This window comes from Camelus ferus, chromosome 35 (assembly GCF_009834535.1).
Source record: "Camelus ferus isolate YT-003-E chromosome 35, BCGSAC_Cfer_1.0, whole genome shotgun sequence".
In the NCBI taxonomy this organism is placed as follows: domain Eukaryota; kingdom Metazoa; phylum Chordata; class Mammalia; order Artiodactyla; family Camelidae; genus Camelus; species Camelus ferus.
Genome location: NC_045730.1, coordinates 13,491,114 through 13,504,028, shown reverse-complemented (window position 1 = coordinate 13,504,028; position 12,915 = coordinate 13,491,114). Strand labels below are relative to the sequence as shown.

Below are 12,915 nucleotides of genomic sequence, written 5' to 3'. Positions count from 1 at the left end.
TTGTTAACTCAACACCAGCTCATTTCTTTGTTGGAAACCCGGATGTCTTGGGTCTGAAAGAATGCTTTTTCTTCTTTCATCAGAAAGGTTTTTTGAAGATCATGAAAATGTCATCGAAGTCTTATCAGACTGGACAAGAGACACAGAAAATAAAGTGCTGTTTTTGGAGAAAGAGGAAAAATACGCTGTATTTAAAAACCCCCAGGTAAGATGACTTGCCTTTTGTTAAACCATATGAAATGTCCATTTTTTAACGTCACCTGTGTTCTCACCATGTCATTCATTAGCTCACAGAACATCACAAATTTATCCCTTTCAAAGAAACACAAACTCAACTCTTAGGCCATACGTAAACAAAGAGCCCCTTGAAGGATTTAGAAAGTAAAGAATTCATTTTGTTTCTTTTGATTCAGCATCCAAAATATACCTACCTGCTGACTAGTCCTCTTCTGTCCTTGTGTCGGCTTGGCTACATGAATCCAATATATGTTAATGAACTCTGAGCCATCAATGCTTTGTATTTTAAAGATATTCTTTTCTTTATTGTTCATATTTGGTGCTTCTTGATGTTGAAATAAGTGAAGGGAGTGCCTGGAAAATGTACAATGTACATCCTATGAGATAAAAAGCCTTGTTCTTCATATTGGAGAAAGCATCCCCAAGTCATACATACAAGAATGTCACAGACCTGTCCCACAGTGGTCTCCAGCCAACTGTCAATGTGCGTGGCAGGGCAGGGAGGTTTACTCAGAGAAAGTTATGCACAAGTGCTCACCTGGGAAATTGACTGGAATTAGCCAGGTGAAGGGTAAAGAGGAAGAGAACATTCTAGACAGGGTGTGTGTGCTAAGTCCAAGGAGAAGGAGGGAAGGAAGTTCATTTAGGTCCTGGGAAATTGTATGGCTGGACCATGGAGAGGTGGGGGTGAGGACACAGAGCGACAGCATGTTCAGATCAATTGGTGGAAAAGAAATTGATTCAAATAGCATATTGGTTAAAATAAAAACAGGTCAGAAATGACGTTTCCAGTCATCAGTTCTTACAGTCATGATTGTATGGGGTTTGTTTAAAATGTATTTTCAGGCTGTTTACTCAGTTTCCAGCATTTTTTGTTTGTTTTTAAAAATCCAGTCTCAACTACCAGCCTACTTTGCCTATGTAGCCACACTCCGTGTTTGTTTTATATGAAGCCGTGTTTTCTTGCCACTGTGGGACTCAGCTTTGCTCTCATGGTTGAGGTTGTTGCCTGGAGCATGCCCTACTCTTTGTGGGTGGAAAAGCTGAAGTCTAGGGTTTGTTCTATGGAAGTAGAGACAGTGAGTAACACGCCATTGGCAGATTATGATAGGACGGAAGATGCAGAAGCTGATAGTAATCAAGGGCACTGTTCACTGGATTCAGCCCACAGTGTATTGTGTTTATTCCCACCATCCCTGGACCTGTCAAAGCTGGTCCTCACTTCAGACACACGGTTCCTGGAATCGGTCCCTGTCTTCCTGGCTGGCAGTCATGGCATGAGGCTATAGACTTATACTCACTTCACTCACTTCACTCTCCAATGCTTCACCACAAGCCCCAAAACTTTAGAAATAGATGCCAAATAAGCATAATTGGGTAAGAATGCAATAGAGATAAAATGAAAAAAACTTGAAAAATCCTCACAAATGGCCTAAAAGATTAATGATGTATAAAAACTAAGCACTACTAAATACTTAGTGCATCTGAATCACTAAGATCTGAAAAATAAGTGGGAGAAGCAGGAGGGATTTTTGAACCAATTTGTTGTTTCTGCTGTGATTTTATTCTTCACCAAATTGTTTTAAACAAAATCTTATGATCCTAGCAAGATCTCCTTTAGACTGATGGGCAGCAGGAACAAGATGATCAAGGACTTTACAGATCATGTTAAAGCCACTGGACTTTCAACAGATGACTGGATAAATAAGTTGTGGTATTTATAGACAGTGGAATATTACTCAGCCATAAAAAAGAATGATATAATGCCATTTGCAGCAACATGAGTGGACCTAGAGATTATCATACTAACTGAAGTAAGTGAGACAGAGAAAAACAAATGTCATGATGTCAGTTATATGTGGAATCTAAAAAATGATACAAATGAATTCATTTATAAAACAAAAGTAGACTCATAGACATAGAAGATAAACTTATGGTTACCAAAGGGGAAGGGAGAGGAGGGATAAATTAGGAGTTTGGAACTAGCAGATACATACTACGATATATAAAATAGATAAACAACAAGGACCTGCTGCATAGCACAGGGAACTATATTCAATATCTTATAATAACCTATAATGAAAACGAACATTTTTATGTGTAACTGAATCACTATTCTGTACACCAGAAACACACAACATTATAAATCAACTATACTTCTATTTAAACAAAAAAAAAGACATTGGACTTGATCCTGGGCTTGCAGGGAGCCGCTGAAGGGTTCTGAGTTGGGGGAAGATCCCTGTGATGGCACAACAGAGAATGGGTTTGGAGACAGTGGAAGTGACAGCTGCCATGTGCTGGAGAGGTGGTTACAGAAGCCCAGAAAGCGCAGGTGATGGTGGACTGGAGGGCGTTGGGAGACACTCAGGAGGCAGAATTGTGCAGAATATGGAGACACTTGGATGCTGCTGTAACAGGAAGGAGACAGGGATGACACTGTGGTTCCAGGCTGGGGAATTAGATGGATCCTAATGCCCTTCTCTCTGGTAGGAAGCACAGGAAGAGTTCTAGGTCGGGATATAAATGTGATGAACTAGATTTTAAACATGCTCAGTTTCTCCCTCTCCTTCAAAAAAAAAAATCTCATTTCACCCTCATAAATTTAACATGAAATTTACACATTTCCACTTTAGTATTTTTCCACCAGATGGGCAATATTTTATCTATAAATGTCATTAGAGACATGCTCCTAAATTTTTCCTTGGGCTGTTTTCCTTTTCTCGCAAGATTAGTAGAAATCTTTTCACCTTTGAGACCCCCATCTAACTTCTTCTCAGACTCCCAGGCAATTACAAGGAGAAAGAGAATTGACTGGATTTTTGTCTCTTTCCCAATATCCCCCAGAACATTCCTTGTCTTAAGGGACTTTCCTCTGTGATTGTGAAGGGAAACTTCTAGAGATAAAGATAGTGACAGGAACTGACTTATACTTAATAGTAATGGGTTTCAATTCTTAAGATATCAAACCTTAGAACTTGTTTTCATGGTGGTTTGTGACAAAAGCTACTTGTTGTCAAATGCTGAGGGATAAACTGATGATCCAAGGAAAGAGGGAAGTTGCGAGGCTAGAAGCTTTGCGTGTATTATCTTTAATTGTTACAGCTATGACGGTTAAGAAGACTTTATTGCTATTCCTCTTTACAGGTGAGAAAACTGAGGTCAAAGATAGAAAGGAGGCCTTTGTTTGGTCTTAGGACTCTTAGTGGAAACATCGATGAACAGTTTCCATAGGTTGATTCTTCTGTTCAGAGCTCTCTAGACTATAGAAAACCTAGAATGAAACTGGGGGACTTAGTGACTGTGGATGTCCTCAGACAAGATAAATTGGATACAGCTAGCAGGGCGATCCCATGGTGGAATCAGTGGACTCAGAAGTTACTACACTGGCTCAGTTTCTCACAAGGAGAAGAAACTGGTCCCAGGAGGCCCAGATCCGCATAAGCCCAAATGTATTCTGCTGCTTCTCTGTAGAAAAGTGGATGCAAAGCCCTGGCCCAGCCCCCCATTCCTGGAGAACCACGTGCTAACAGCCACAGAGTTTTACATGGTAAATGACATCCTCTGTGCCCTTAGGAGACAACGGCGCAGATTCCCACGGGGCTGCAGGTGTAGATCCCTGCAGTGCCTCAGAGGTCCGGTTTGCTCTTTCTCCTTGGAATCTGCATTCGTGCCTCCAGGGCCAGTCTGCTCTTGGCCCACCTGTAGCCCATCTGCTGTGTCGAATACAGATGAGCAGCTGCAGTTTGACGGAGGAAGAGCTTATGTGGCCCAGAGTATCAGTTCTTCTGGAAAATTACTAAACTATACAAAGTTGTGCAAAACTTCAGGCTTCAAATCCCAACACTGAAATCTTTACTACTTAAAAGGACTCTCTTACAAGCTCCTTACCTCTGGGGGTGGATCAGGGAAGAGACGTAAAATGGAGACAAAGGGAGTTTCTGAGCTCAAATACGAGAAACAACTGTCAGTAAAGATTTGGGGACGTCAGCGGTGTGCTTCTGCGGGCACAAGTCCAAGGCACTGCCTCCACTCGTGACTGGAAAAGTCATGTCTCTCACCTGTGTCTCAAGTGTCACCTGCTGACTGTGTGGCCTTGGCAGGCTTTCTGATGACACCTCAGTTCAGCATTTCCTGTGTATGATGCGATACTGCCACGCTTCCCACCTCACAAGATCAAATCCAGCAGGAAGACCGCTTGCCACGTGGGCAAGTTATGTATAAAAGTCAACTGGTTTGATCCCATCAGAAATTCAGCAGTCACCTGTAAGAAAAGATGAACTAAAAAAGAATGAAATAATGCCATTTGCAGCAACATGGATGGACCTAGAGTTATATTAATTGAAGTCAGATAGAGAAAGAGAGATACCATATGGTATCATTTACATGTGGAATCTAAAAAAAAAAAAAAGTGATACAATTGAACTTATTTACAAAACAGAAAGAGACTCATAGACATAGAAAACAAACGATTATTACCAAAGGGGAAATAGGAGGAGAGGGATAAATTAGGTGTTTAGAATTACCAGATACAAACTACTATATATAAAGGGGGGAGGGTATAGCTCAAATAGTAGAGCGCATGCTTAGCATGCACGAGGTCCTGGGTTCAATCCCCAGTACCTCCTCTAAAAATAAATAAACCTAATTACCTCCCCCCCAAAATAAAATAATTAAATAATACAATAATAAATAAAATATTAAGAAAGAGAAACAACTCTTTTAAAAAACTAATATAGATAAACAACAAGGTCCTACTATATCTTGTAATGACCTATAATGAAAAAGAATATATATGTGTAACTGAATCAGAAATTAACACTGATGCAAATCAGCTATACTTCAATTTAAAAAAAAAGATGAACTGAAACATATTAAAAATATTAAGAGTTTATTTGAACAAACATCAATTCGAATCAGGAAGTGCCAAATCAGTAGTGAGGAGCACCCCTTGGCTAAGAACCAGGGGAAAGATTTACGGAGAGAAGGTGCAGAAACCAAGAAGGGAGATTATTTGATTAGCTCTTGCTTAAAGCCTAGTTGACTCTTTGTAACTGGATGTCCTTAAGTTTCGATCTTGTAAACTTGAGGCTCAGATTTTGGTTTGCTTGCATGGGTTCACAGTGTTTGAAAGTGGCAGGCTGAGGGGTAGAGGCAGGGACCCTCTAAAGCATGGGGTCAGGACAGGGGTCCTCCTACGCAGGGGGGACGGCCTCCTTGGGGTAAAGTGAATCTTACTGTTCTAATTAGAGCAACTTTATTTACGAAGCAGCTGGGTTTCTCTTCGTTTCTCAGTCTCGTTGGCATTGGGGAAGTCCCCTCTTCCCAGATGACTGTAGTCCAGAGTGGTCTGCTCATCCTAAAAAAAGTGCCAGATGAAAGTCAGTGGTAAGCCAGAGAGTTTTGTTTTCCCAGCTGTGCTGACATACAGCCCCCACCATGCAAAGGCCAGCGACCTCACCCTGCACCAGAAGAGAGGCAGGAGGGCTGAGGTCTGTGTCTGGAGAGGGACGTGCACTCTGGTGTTTTCATTAGCCATTCCTCTTGCTGGGGGCCTGAAGAATCTCTTTTGCAGTGAAGGTATCGATAAAACAAATTAAAGTCCCCTGCTTGCTGTCTTGCTTTTTATTTCTTTTAGTAACATCTTTTATATTTCTGACTTCACAATTCATATATCAATTTCCTGAGGAAAAAACTTGAAAAATAGAAGAAAAGAAATTTGAATCATCCCTGTTCCCACACTCCAGTGGTAATCACTATTGATATTTTAGGCAATTTTCATTCCCATGTTCTGTTTCTTAAATGAAACTAGGTGGTGGAGAATTTGGAAAGAAAACCACAGTGTCCTTCTTCCCCTCAGGGGCACTGTGGGAGACAGTTACCTCACAGCATCCCTCCTCCTTTCCTTTCCAACCTCCCTCTCCCGCCAAGATTTATCTTTGACCATCGAGGACCAGGCCCAGCTGGAAGGAAAGGAGTAGCAGGAATCACATTTCTGTCCTCCGGGATGGGCTGCTGTTCTTAAAGGTCTGCTCTTGACTTCAGTGCCCAGTCTTGTCTTTCCAGCCAGTGTGGGCGTGTGTATTAGTCAGGGTTCGAGGTGTGAACGCAACCTCAGAATCCCCAGTGGCTTATCACAGCAGATAGTTCTCTCTCCTGGGTCTACAGGTCACCCGTCCGTGGCTCCAGTATGTGAGTCCCATCCAGATAGTCCCACCTGTCTCCTACTGGACCCGCAGCCGCCTGTGACACAGAACGAGCAGAAACATGCGTCACTGCCCCTTGTGTCCTCTCCTCACGAGGATGCACTGTCTCTTCCACCCACCTTCTGTTGGCCAAAGCAAGTCACGCAGCCAAAATCAACATAAGGGGACAAGGACATGCGCTTCCAGCCATTCTAGGGGGAGGCACCGCACTGTCACTAGATGGCCAGCACTGGTGTGTTCTGACTCAGGGCAGAAGGGAAGAATTGGGAGTGATGGTCCGGTCTTCATCAGGGGTGCCCCAGCTCTAGTCCAGGTAGTTGAGCATGGATGGTCCAAATTCACCCAGTACTGAACCCCCTCTGACCTTTGTACATGTTTTTCCTCCTGCCCCAAATGCTCTCTGTGTTCCTTTTTCCCTGTCTGAATAGGGACATCTTCCAAGGCATAGTTCAAACTTTGACCTTCTCTGTACAGTCTCCCTTGATCATCTCGGCCCACAGTGGTTTCTTCCTCTCTAAAAACGTATAGAACGTGGCTCATTTTTAACTTCTGCAGCATCTTCTCCAGCTCCTCCAGCTGTAGATATGTAGCCATCGACTTATGTATTTATCTTCTCAGTGTGATAAGAAGATCCTTAAGAACAGGGCTATCTTACATGTAAAGGGTACTCACGAATATTTACTCATGGACTGAAAAGTATTGCTTGATTTACACTTTATTCCCAAAAGGTGATATTAAAAACTGTATTTGCTGGATTTTTTTTTCTCCTGTCCAGCTGCCCCCAAATCTTGCATTTTCAGAAGATGTGAGAAAAGAGGGCAGAAGCTGTAACTGAAAGTCTTATTTCCCATTTTAAAGTTCCCTATTGTTCAGCTCAGATTGTCCCCAGTCTCCACTTGCAACAGATAATGAATTGACTTTTGAAATCAGCTGCTTGCTACAGAGCCACTCAAATTCTTACCCAAGAGCAATCAGTCCTTTCTAAAGACTGCCCTGTGTGATTTCCAGCCTGGTTTTCGTATTTCATTAAAACAAAAATGAAAACACAGTGTCGCACCATCACTTGGAAGGAGGTGGGAGGAAAGATAATAAGACACTGAAGAAAGGAGAGGGGTCTCAGAGAAGACGTGGGCTATGTCCTGACCCTTCAGAGTACACTCATAAAATGACACCCTTCGTTTATCTGTCCTTCAGAGGGTGACACGTACCCTTCCTTTTACAGAAGATGATGAAACGCACATGCTACAGAGTCTTCCGCAGTTCTCTGTCCATTCTGTCCACTCATACATAATCAAAAATTTCCAGGACCCTAAAGCAAGGTCATCTCATTTTTTTTATTTATTGTAAAATGCACATAACATAGACTTTACCATTTTAGTCATTTTTAAGTTTGTAGTTCAGTGGTAAGTCCATCCACACTATCATACTGGGCTCTCTCCTGTAGTGTTCAGAGCATCTTAATGCTGAGAAAAATTACTAAAAACTCAAAGCTCTGACACTCAATGGCCTTGGGCAAATCACTTTCTCCTTCTGTTTCCTTACCTATGAAACAGCAATCACACCTACGTTGTGGGATTCTTGTAAGGATGAAATGAAAATCAGACCATTGAGGCCTTAATGTGGAGTCCTGACAGGTGGTGAGGCCTTAACGTAGGTCCTGACAGGTGGTGTATGTTATAGGTTACGGTTAGTCCTCAAGCCAAATGTGTAAAATTAGAATTGTTCCCAAGCCCTATAGAGTAATCACAGTAATTCACAACACACTGTCCTTTCCCGGAAAGGATAACACGGAGAAGTTTAAGTCTTTAAAAACCTACTAAATGATAATGCAGTAAGAACTGTGGGAGGAACTGTAATTGACTTTTTTCCCCTATTTAAGTTAGCACATCACCATGTTTATGCATTCTATTTGTAGGAGAGCTCCTAATTCTGCAAATTGTATTTGCCTGCAGTTTGCTTCCTCTTTGTCCAGTACACTCTGTTCTCAAATTTCAGTGTAAGTGAAAAGCAAGTGTGTTGGAATGCAGATTTCCAGGCCCCGCCCTGAGATGCCAATTCAGTCGGCTGGGAGGCCAGGAACATGCATTTTATAGAGCACCACGGTGGTCTGGGGACCACCCTTGGAGAAACATCCCTTGATATACATAGACATTAGTGTCTAGACTCAGGAGGGCCCTTAATTTAGTCACTACACTCCAGAGGTAGATGTTCTAGTGTTAATGCATTTTTTCAGGCATTATTTTACAAACTGTGTTCCCACGTAAAAGTCCAAATGCCTTAACTATGGTGGTGGCCACTCACAATCACTGTGTATACTGACACTTCCGCTGTACTGGTTATGTAAGAATCAGTCCCTGGATACGCATGATTTTCTGGCAACATACGCACTTAACATGTAGTTGTAGGCTCCTCACTGGTACTCAGTATTTACAAGGTATGAGGCGTAGGTTCATACAAACCCCTCTTGGAAGCCAGGTGCCCATTTGTGAGAACTTTTACTTATTTTTTGAAATTGGAATGTGTCATTTTATTAGACAGCAGTTGTGTCATTGTTAAAATTCCTCATCGTAGCTCTACGGTGGATAAGACTGTTCCTAGTTTTTAAAGGTAAAGTTGTTATGGTTTCAAATGGTTCAGGAAAAAAATACATCGTATTCTGTCACACATGTGCATAGAAATGTGGCAAAAGTTAACTACTGGTGAATCTAGGTAAACAGTATAGAGGTTCATTGTATTATTCTCGTAACTTTTTCTAATTTTTATTTTTTTATTGAGGTGTACAATTATGTTTCAGATGTGCAGCTAAGTGATTCAGTTATACATACCTATTTGTATTCTTTTTCATTTTATTATAAGATACTGAGTACAGTAGTGTGTATCTGTTAATCCCAAATTCCAAATTTATCCCTCTCCCACTTTCCTCTTTGGTAACCATAAATTTGTTTTCTGTGTCTCTATTTCTGCTTTGTAAATAAGTTCATTCCTATCATTTTTTTTAGATTCCACATATAAGTGATGTAATATATTTGTCTTTCTGTCTTACTTCATTTAGTGTGATAGTCTGTAGGTTCATCCATGTTGTTGCAAATGGCATTAATTTCATTCTTTTTTATGGCTGAGTAATATTCCATTACACACACACACCCGTATCTTCTTTATCCAGTCATCTGTTAATGGACATTTAGTTAGCTTCCATGTCTTGGCTATTGTAAATAGTGCTGCTATGAACATTGGGGTGCATGTATCTTTTCAAACTAGAGTTTTCTCTGGATATATGCCCAGGAGTGGGACTACTGGACCATATGGTAGCTCTATTTTTAGTTTTTTAAGAAACCTCCACACTGTTCTGCATAGTAGCTGCACCAATTACATCCCCACCAACAGTGTAGGAGGGTTCCCTTTTTCCCACACCCTCTCCAGCATTTATTTGTAGACTTTTTGATGATGGCTCTTGTAACTTTATAGTAAGAATTTCTTCATATTTATTTTATTTTTCTAAATTTCTTTTGTGTATTTTAGGGGGAGGTAATTAGAGATTTTTAATTTATTTATTTTAATGGAGGTACTGGGGATTGAACCCAGGACCTCATGCATGCTAAGCACATGCTGTACCACTGAGCTATACCCTCCTCCCCTTTAGTAAGAAATTTTTCTATTAAAAAAAGAAAAAAGGATGGCAACCTGACACAATTCAGAAACAGATTCCAAAGAGATAACCATGAGAGAGGGTGGGTGCCCTACCTCCCTGAGTCAGGAGCTGCCCTTTAACTGCTGATTTTTCATTTCAGAGGTAGTGTGGTATGGTGGTGAGACCCAAACGTCAGACACGCTCAGCCCTGGCATTCAGTCAGGCTGCAGTGCCCTAGCTATTTAACCTTTCCAAACCTCAGTTTCCTAACCTGTAAAATGGGACCACTGTAACTTACCTCACAGCCTTGCTGTTAGGATTGGAAGTGATGTTTACAAAGCACCTGGCTGAGTGTCTGGCATGTAATAAGTACTCCCTTCAAATCGTGGGTGCTTTTAAACAGTGGTCTTTGCCTTTGCTAAGCTGGTTCTTTTTCCAGAAACGCCCTTTCTGCTGCTCTCTGTCCTTAGATGTTGCCAAGTAGCAGACTCGTTGTTGTGATTGACACATGCAGTTTTTAAAAATTAAAAGTAGTTGCCAACACTAATAAAAAAAAATCCAGATTTCAAGCTTCTCCTGATAAAGTCAGAATCTCCAGTCCTCAGGGCCTCGGGGCCCTACATAGTGATCAAATGCTGGAATGAGACACAGACTCCACCATCCTCCAGTTCCAGGCTCTTCCAAGGGCATTAGGGTCTCCCAGCTTCCAGGATTTGACAGGTGTTCTAGCCATGGAATTTAACAATTGAGTGACATTGTATCCTTCACTAGTGTTTTCTCTCTTTTATTTGTTTCCTCGTTGATTGTGCACCATGAGGGGAAGGGAACTGTTACTTCTGGCCAGTGGTGCAGTGGTCAGCGCTGGGTAAGGCTCTTGGTAAGCCCCTCCAAAAGCACATGGTTGACACAGAACACACAGCGTGGTTCCCAGTTTATTTCCCACAGGTCCTCCTCTCTTACGCAAGACCAAGAGTTCCGTGCTGTGGCTACCGTGGTGGGAACACTTAATGATCTAATATTTTAATATTTTATTTAGAATTTTTACTTGGGTAACAAAGGAAAAAAAGAAAACAAGGAAACAAATGAGAAAATGAATGCAAAGAACAAGGAATCCTTACTTGAGGTAAGTTTAACTTTGCAGACTAAAAGAAGAGGATGTTAACTGTATCTATTTTTAAATGATTTGCTTCTCAGAACAATGGGCGATTCTGAGACACTGAAATTTTAACTTGGGGTTTTAAAATCAAATTATTGCTAAATTATAGCTATTTAGAGAACTAAACTGGTTCTTGAGTTGTTAAAAAGTATGACTTTAGACAATATATTTCATTCTTCCTGAAGTTCAGTGAGTAATTCTTGACTAAGACATGGATTCACATAAAACTTGCCTCTAACATTCCGTATATTTCGATACTTAAGTGCTCCACAGAATTCAGGCTCAAGGATCTCCAAATTTTGTTTGCAGTGAGTTCTAAGATGCCCTTCCAGCAGCCACATGTGGTGGAAAGCGTGAGGTTGGAGTTAGAGATCTGATCATGGTTGGCTCTACCTGCTGAGTTCATGTGTTATTAGGCAAGTCCAGGAACCTTGGTTTCCGGTATTGTTTTGAATTATTACAAAGACTTAGGGAGTTAGGGGAAGGAGAGTGTGTAAATTACCATACAGATGTCTGTGATTGTCCCTGCAGGGATGTGTTCCAGAAGTTCATTTGATGTGGTTTTTTGTTTTGTTTTTTTTAAGTCTAATGAGTTTTCACATAGCAGCTCTGCTAAAAGTCAAGGCTCTGTTCCCCGCACGTAATGCAGATATATGCCAGATCATAGGTCACAGGTGGGCATGGGAGACCCAGATTTTTGTTGCCCCTGACAATATTTTCTTGAGTTAGTAGAATCAGGGCTTCTCTTGAAAATTCAGAATACCTGCTGATACCTGGACCCACATTCCCACCTGAAGCCAATTCACTGATGCTGAAGGACACTCTTTTCATGCACCAGGTGTGTCCAGGCCCCTGCACAGGGGTCTAGCCACTCCAGGCTCTCCCAGCCCTGTTCCCAGTGGAGCAGGTAATACAGCCTTGCTGCCACTCAGTCCCAAGGTCCTGGAAACATGCTACAAGTTCTGGTCCTGGGACCAAGAGCCCAGTGGGTGGTTCCCAGGGAGGCCCAAACGGTGGGAATGGGGACATTCTTTCTACGTTTATCAAACTGACTCCAGGTTGAGTTGAGGAAAGTAAAGCACCAGGCATCCCCAGCAGCATGGAGATTCAGTGTCCAAGCATGCCCAGCAGTGATGGGGACTGGGACCTGGAAGGCGACACAGCCATTGGCCGTTAATCAGTGCTCTGCAGCAGCTGCCTGTAAATCAGGGCCTGGGTCTGCCTTGACCTACACAATTGCCCGAATAGTTCTCATTACAAGACTTCAGCAGTATTTTTAAGGCTGCATGTGAAAGAAAATAAAAGCATGTTATACTATGAAAAATAAGCCTTATCCTGCTTGCGAATTTGGACCCCAAATCTGCTTGAATTTAAGAGATTATTGACAAGACGACTAATACCAGCTAAGTTGAGAGGAAATTGGGGAAAATGTGAGCAAAGGTGTCTCCCCGCCCCACTACATATGAATTGACTTGAAGGATGTGAAATTAAGTTATTCTGCTTCTATGAGACTGCATGAAAAGAGGTTGAGAATTATTTTTTTTAAAGAAGGCAAAAATAAGTTCGAATATTTGAACTGAAAATTAGAACAATATGTAATTTTATTACGTTGCTTTTTAAAAGACATTTCTTAAGAATTACATAATTCTATGCAGGTTTTGACTGTTGAAAATCTGCTCTTAGGAAAT

General features: G+C 41.5%; 1 protein-coding gene across 1 annotated transcript in view; it reads left to right on the top strand.

Moving 5' to 3' along the window:
• APBB1IP (amyloid beta precursor protein binding family B member 1 interacting protein) overlaps positions 1-12,915 on the top strand; it is a 94,237-nt gene that overhangs the window by 55,966 nt on the left and 25,356 nt on the right. Inside the window, exons 8-9 of the mRNA XM_032473706.1 lie at positions 84-205; positions 11,108-11,194. Of these exons, the coding sequence (XP_032329597.1) occupies positions 84-205; positions 11,108-11,194 (209 nt within the window). The remainder of the gene's footprint in view (positions 1-83; positions 206-11,107; positions 11,195-12,915) is intronic.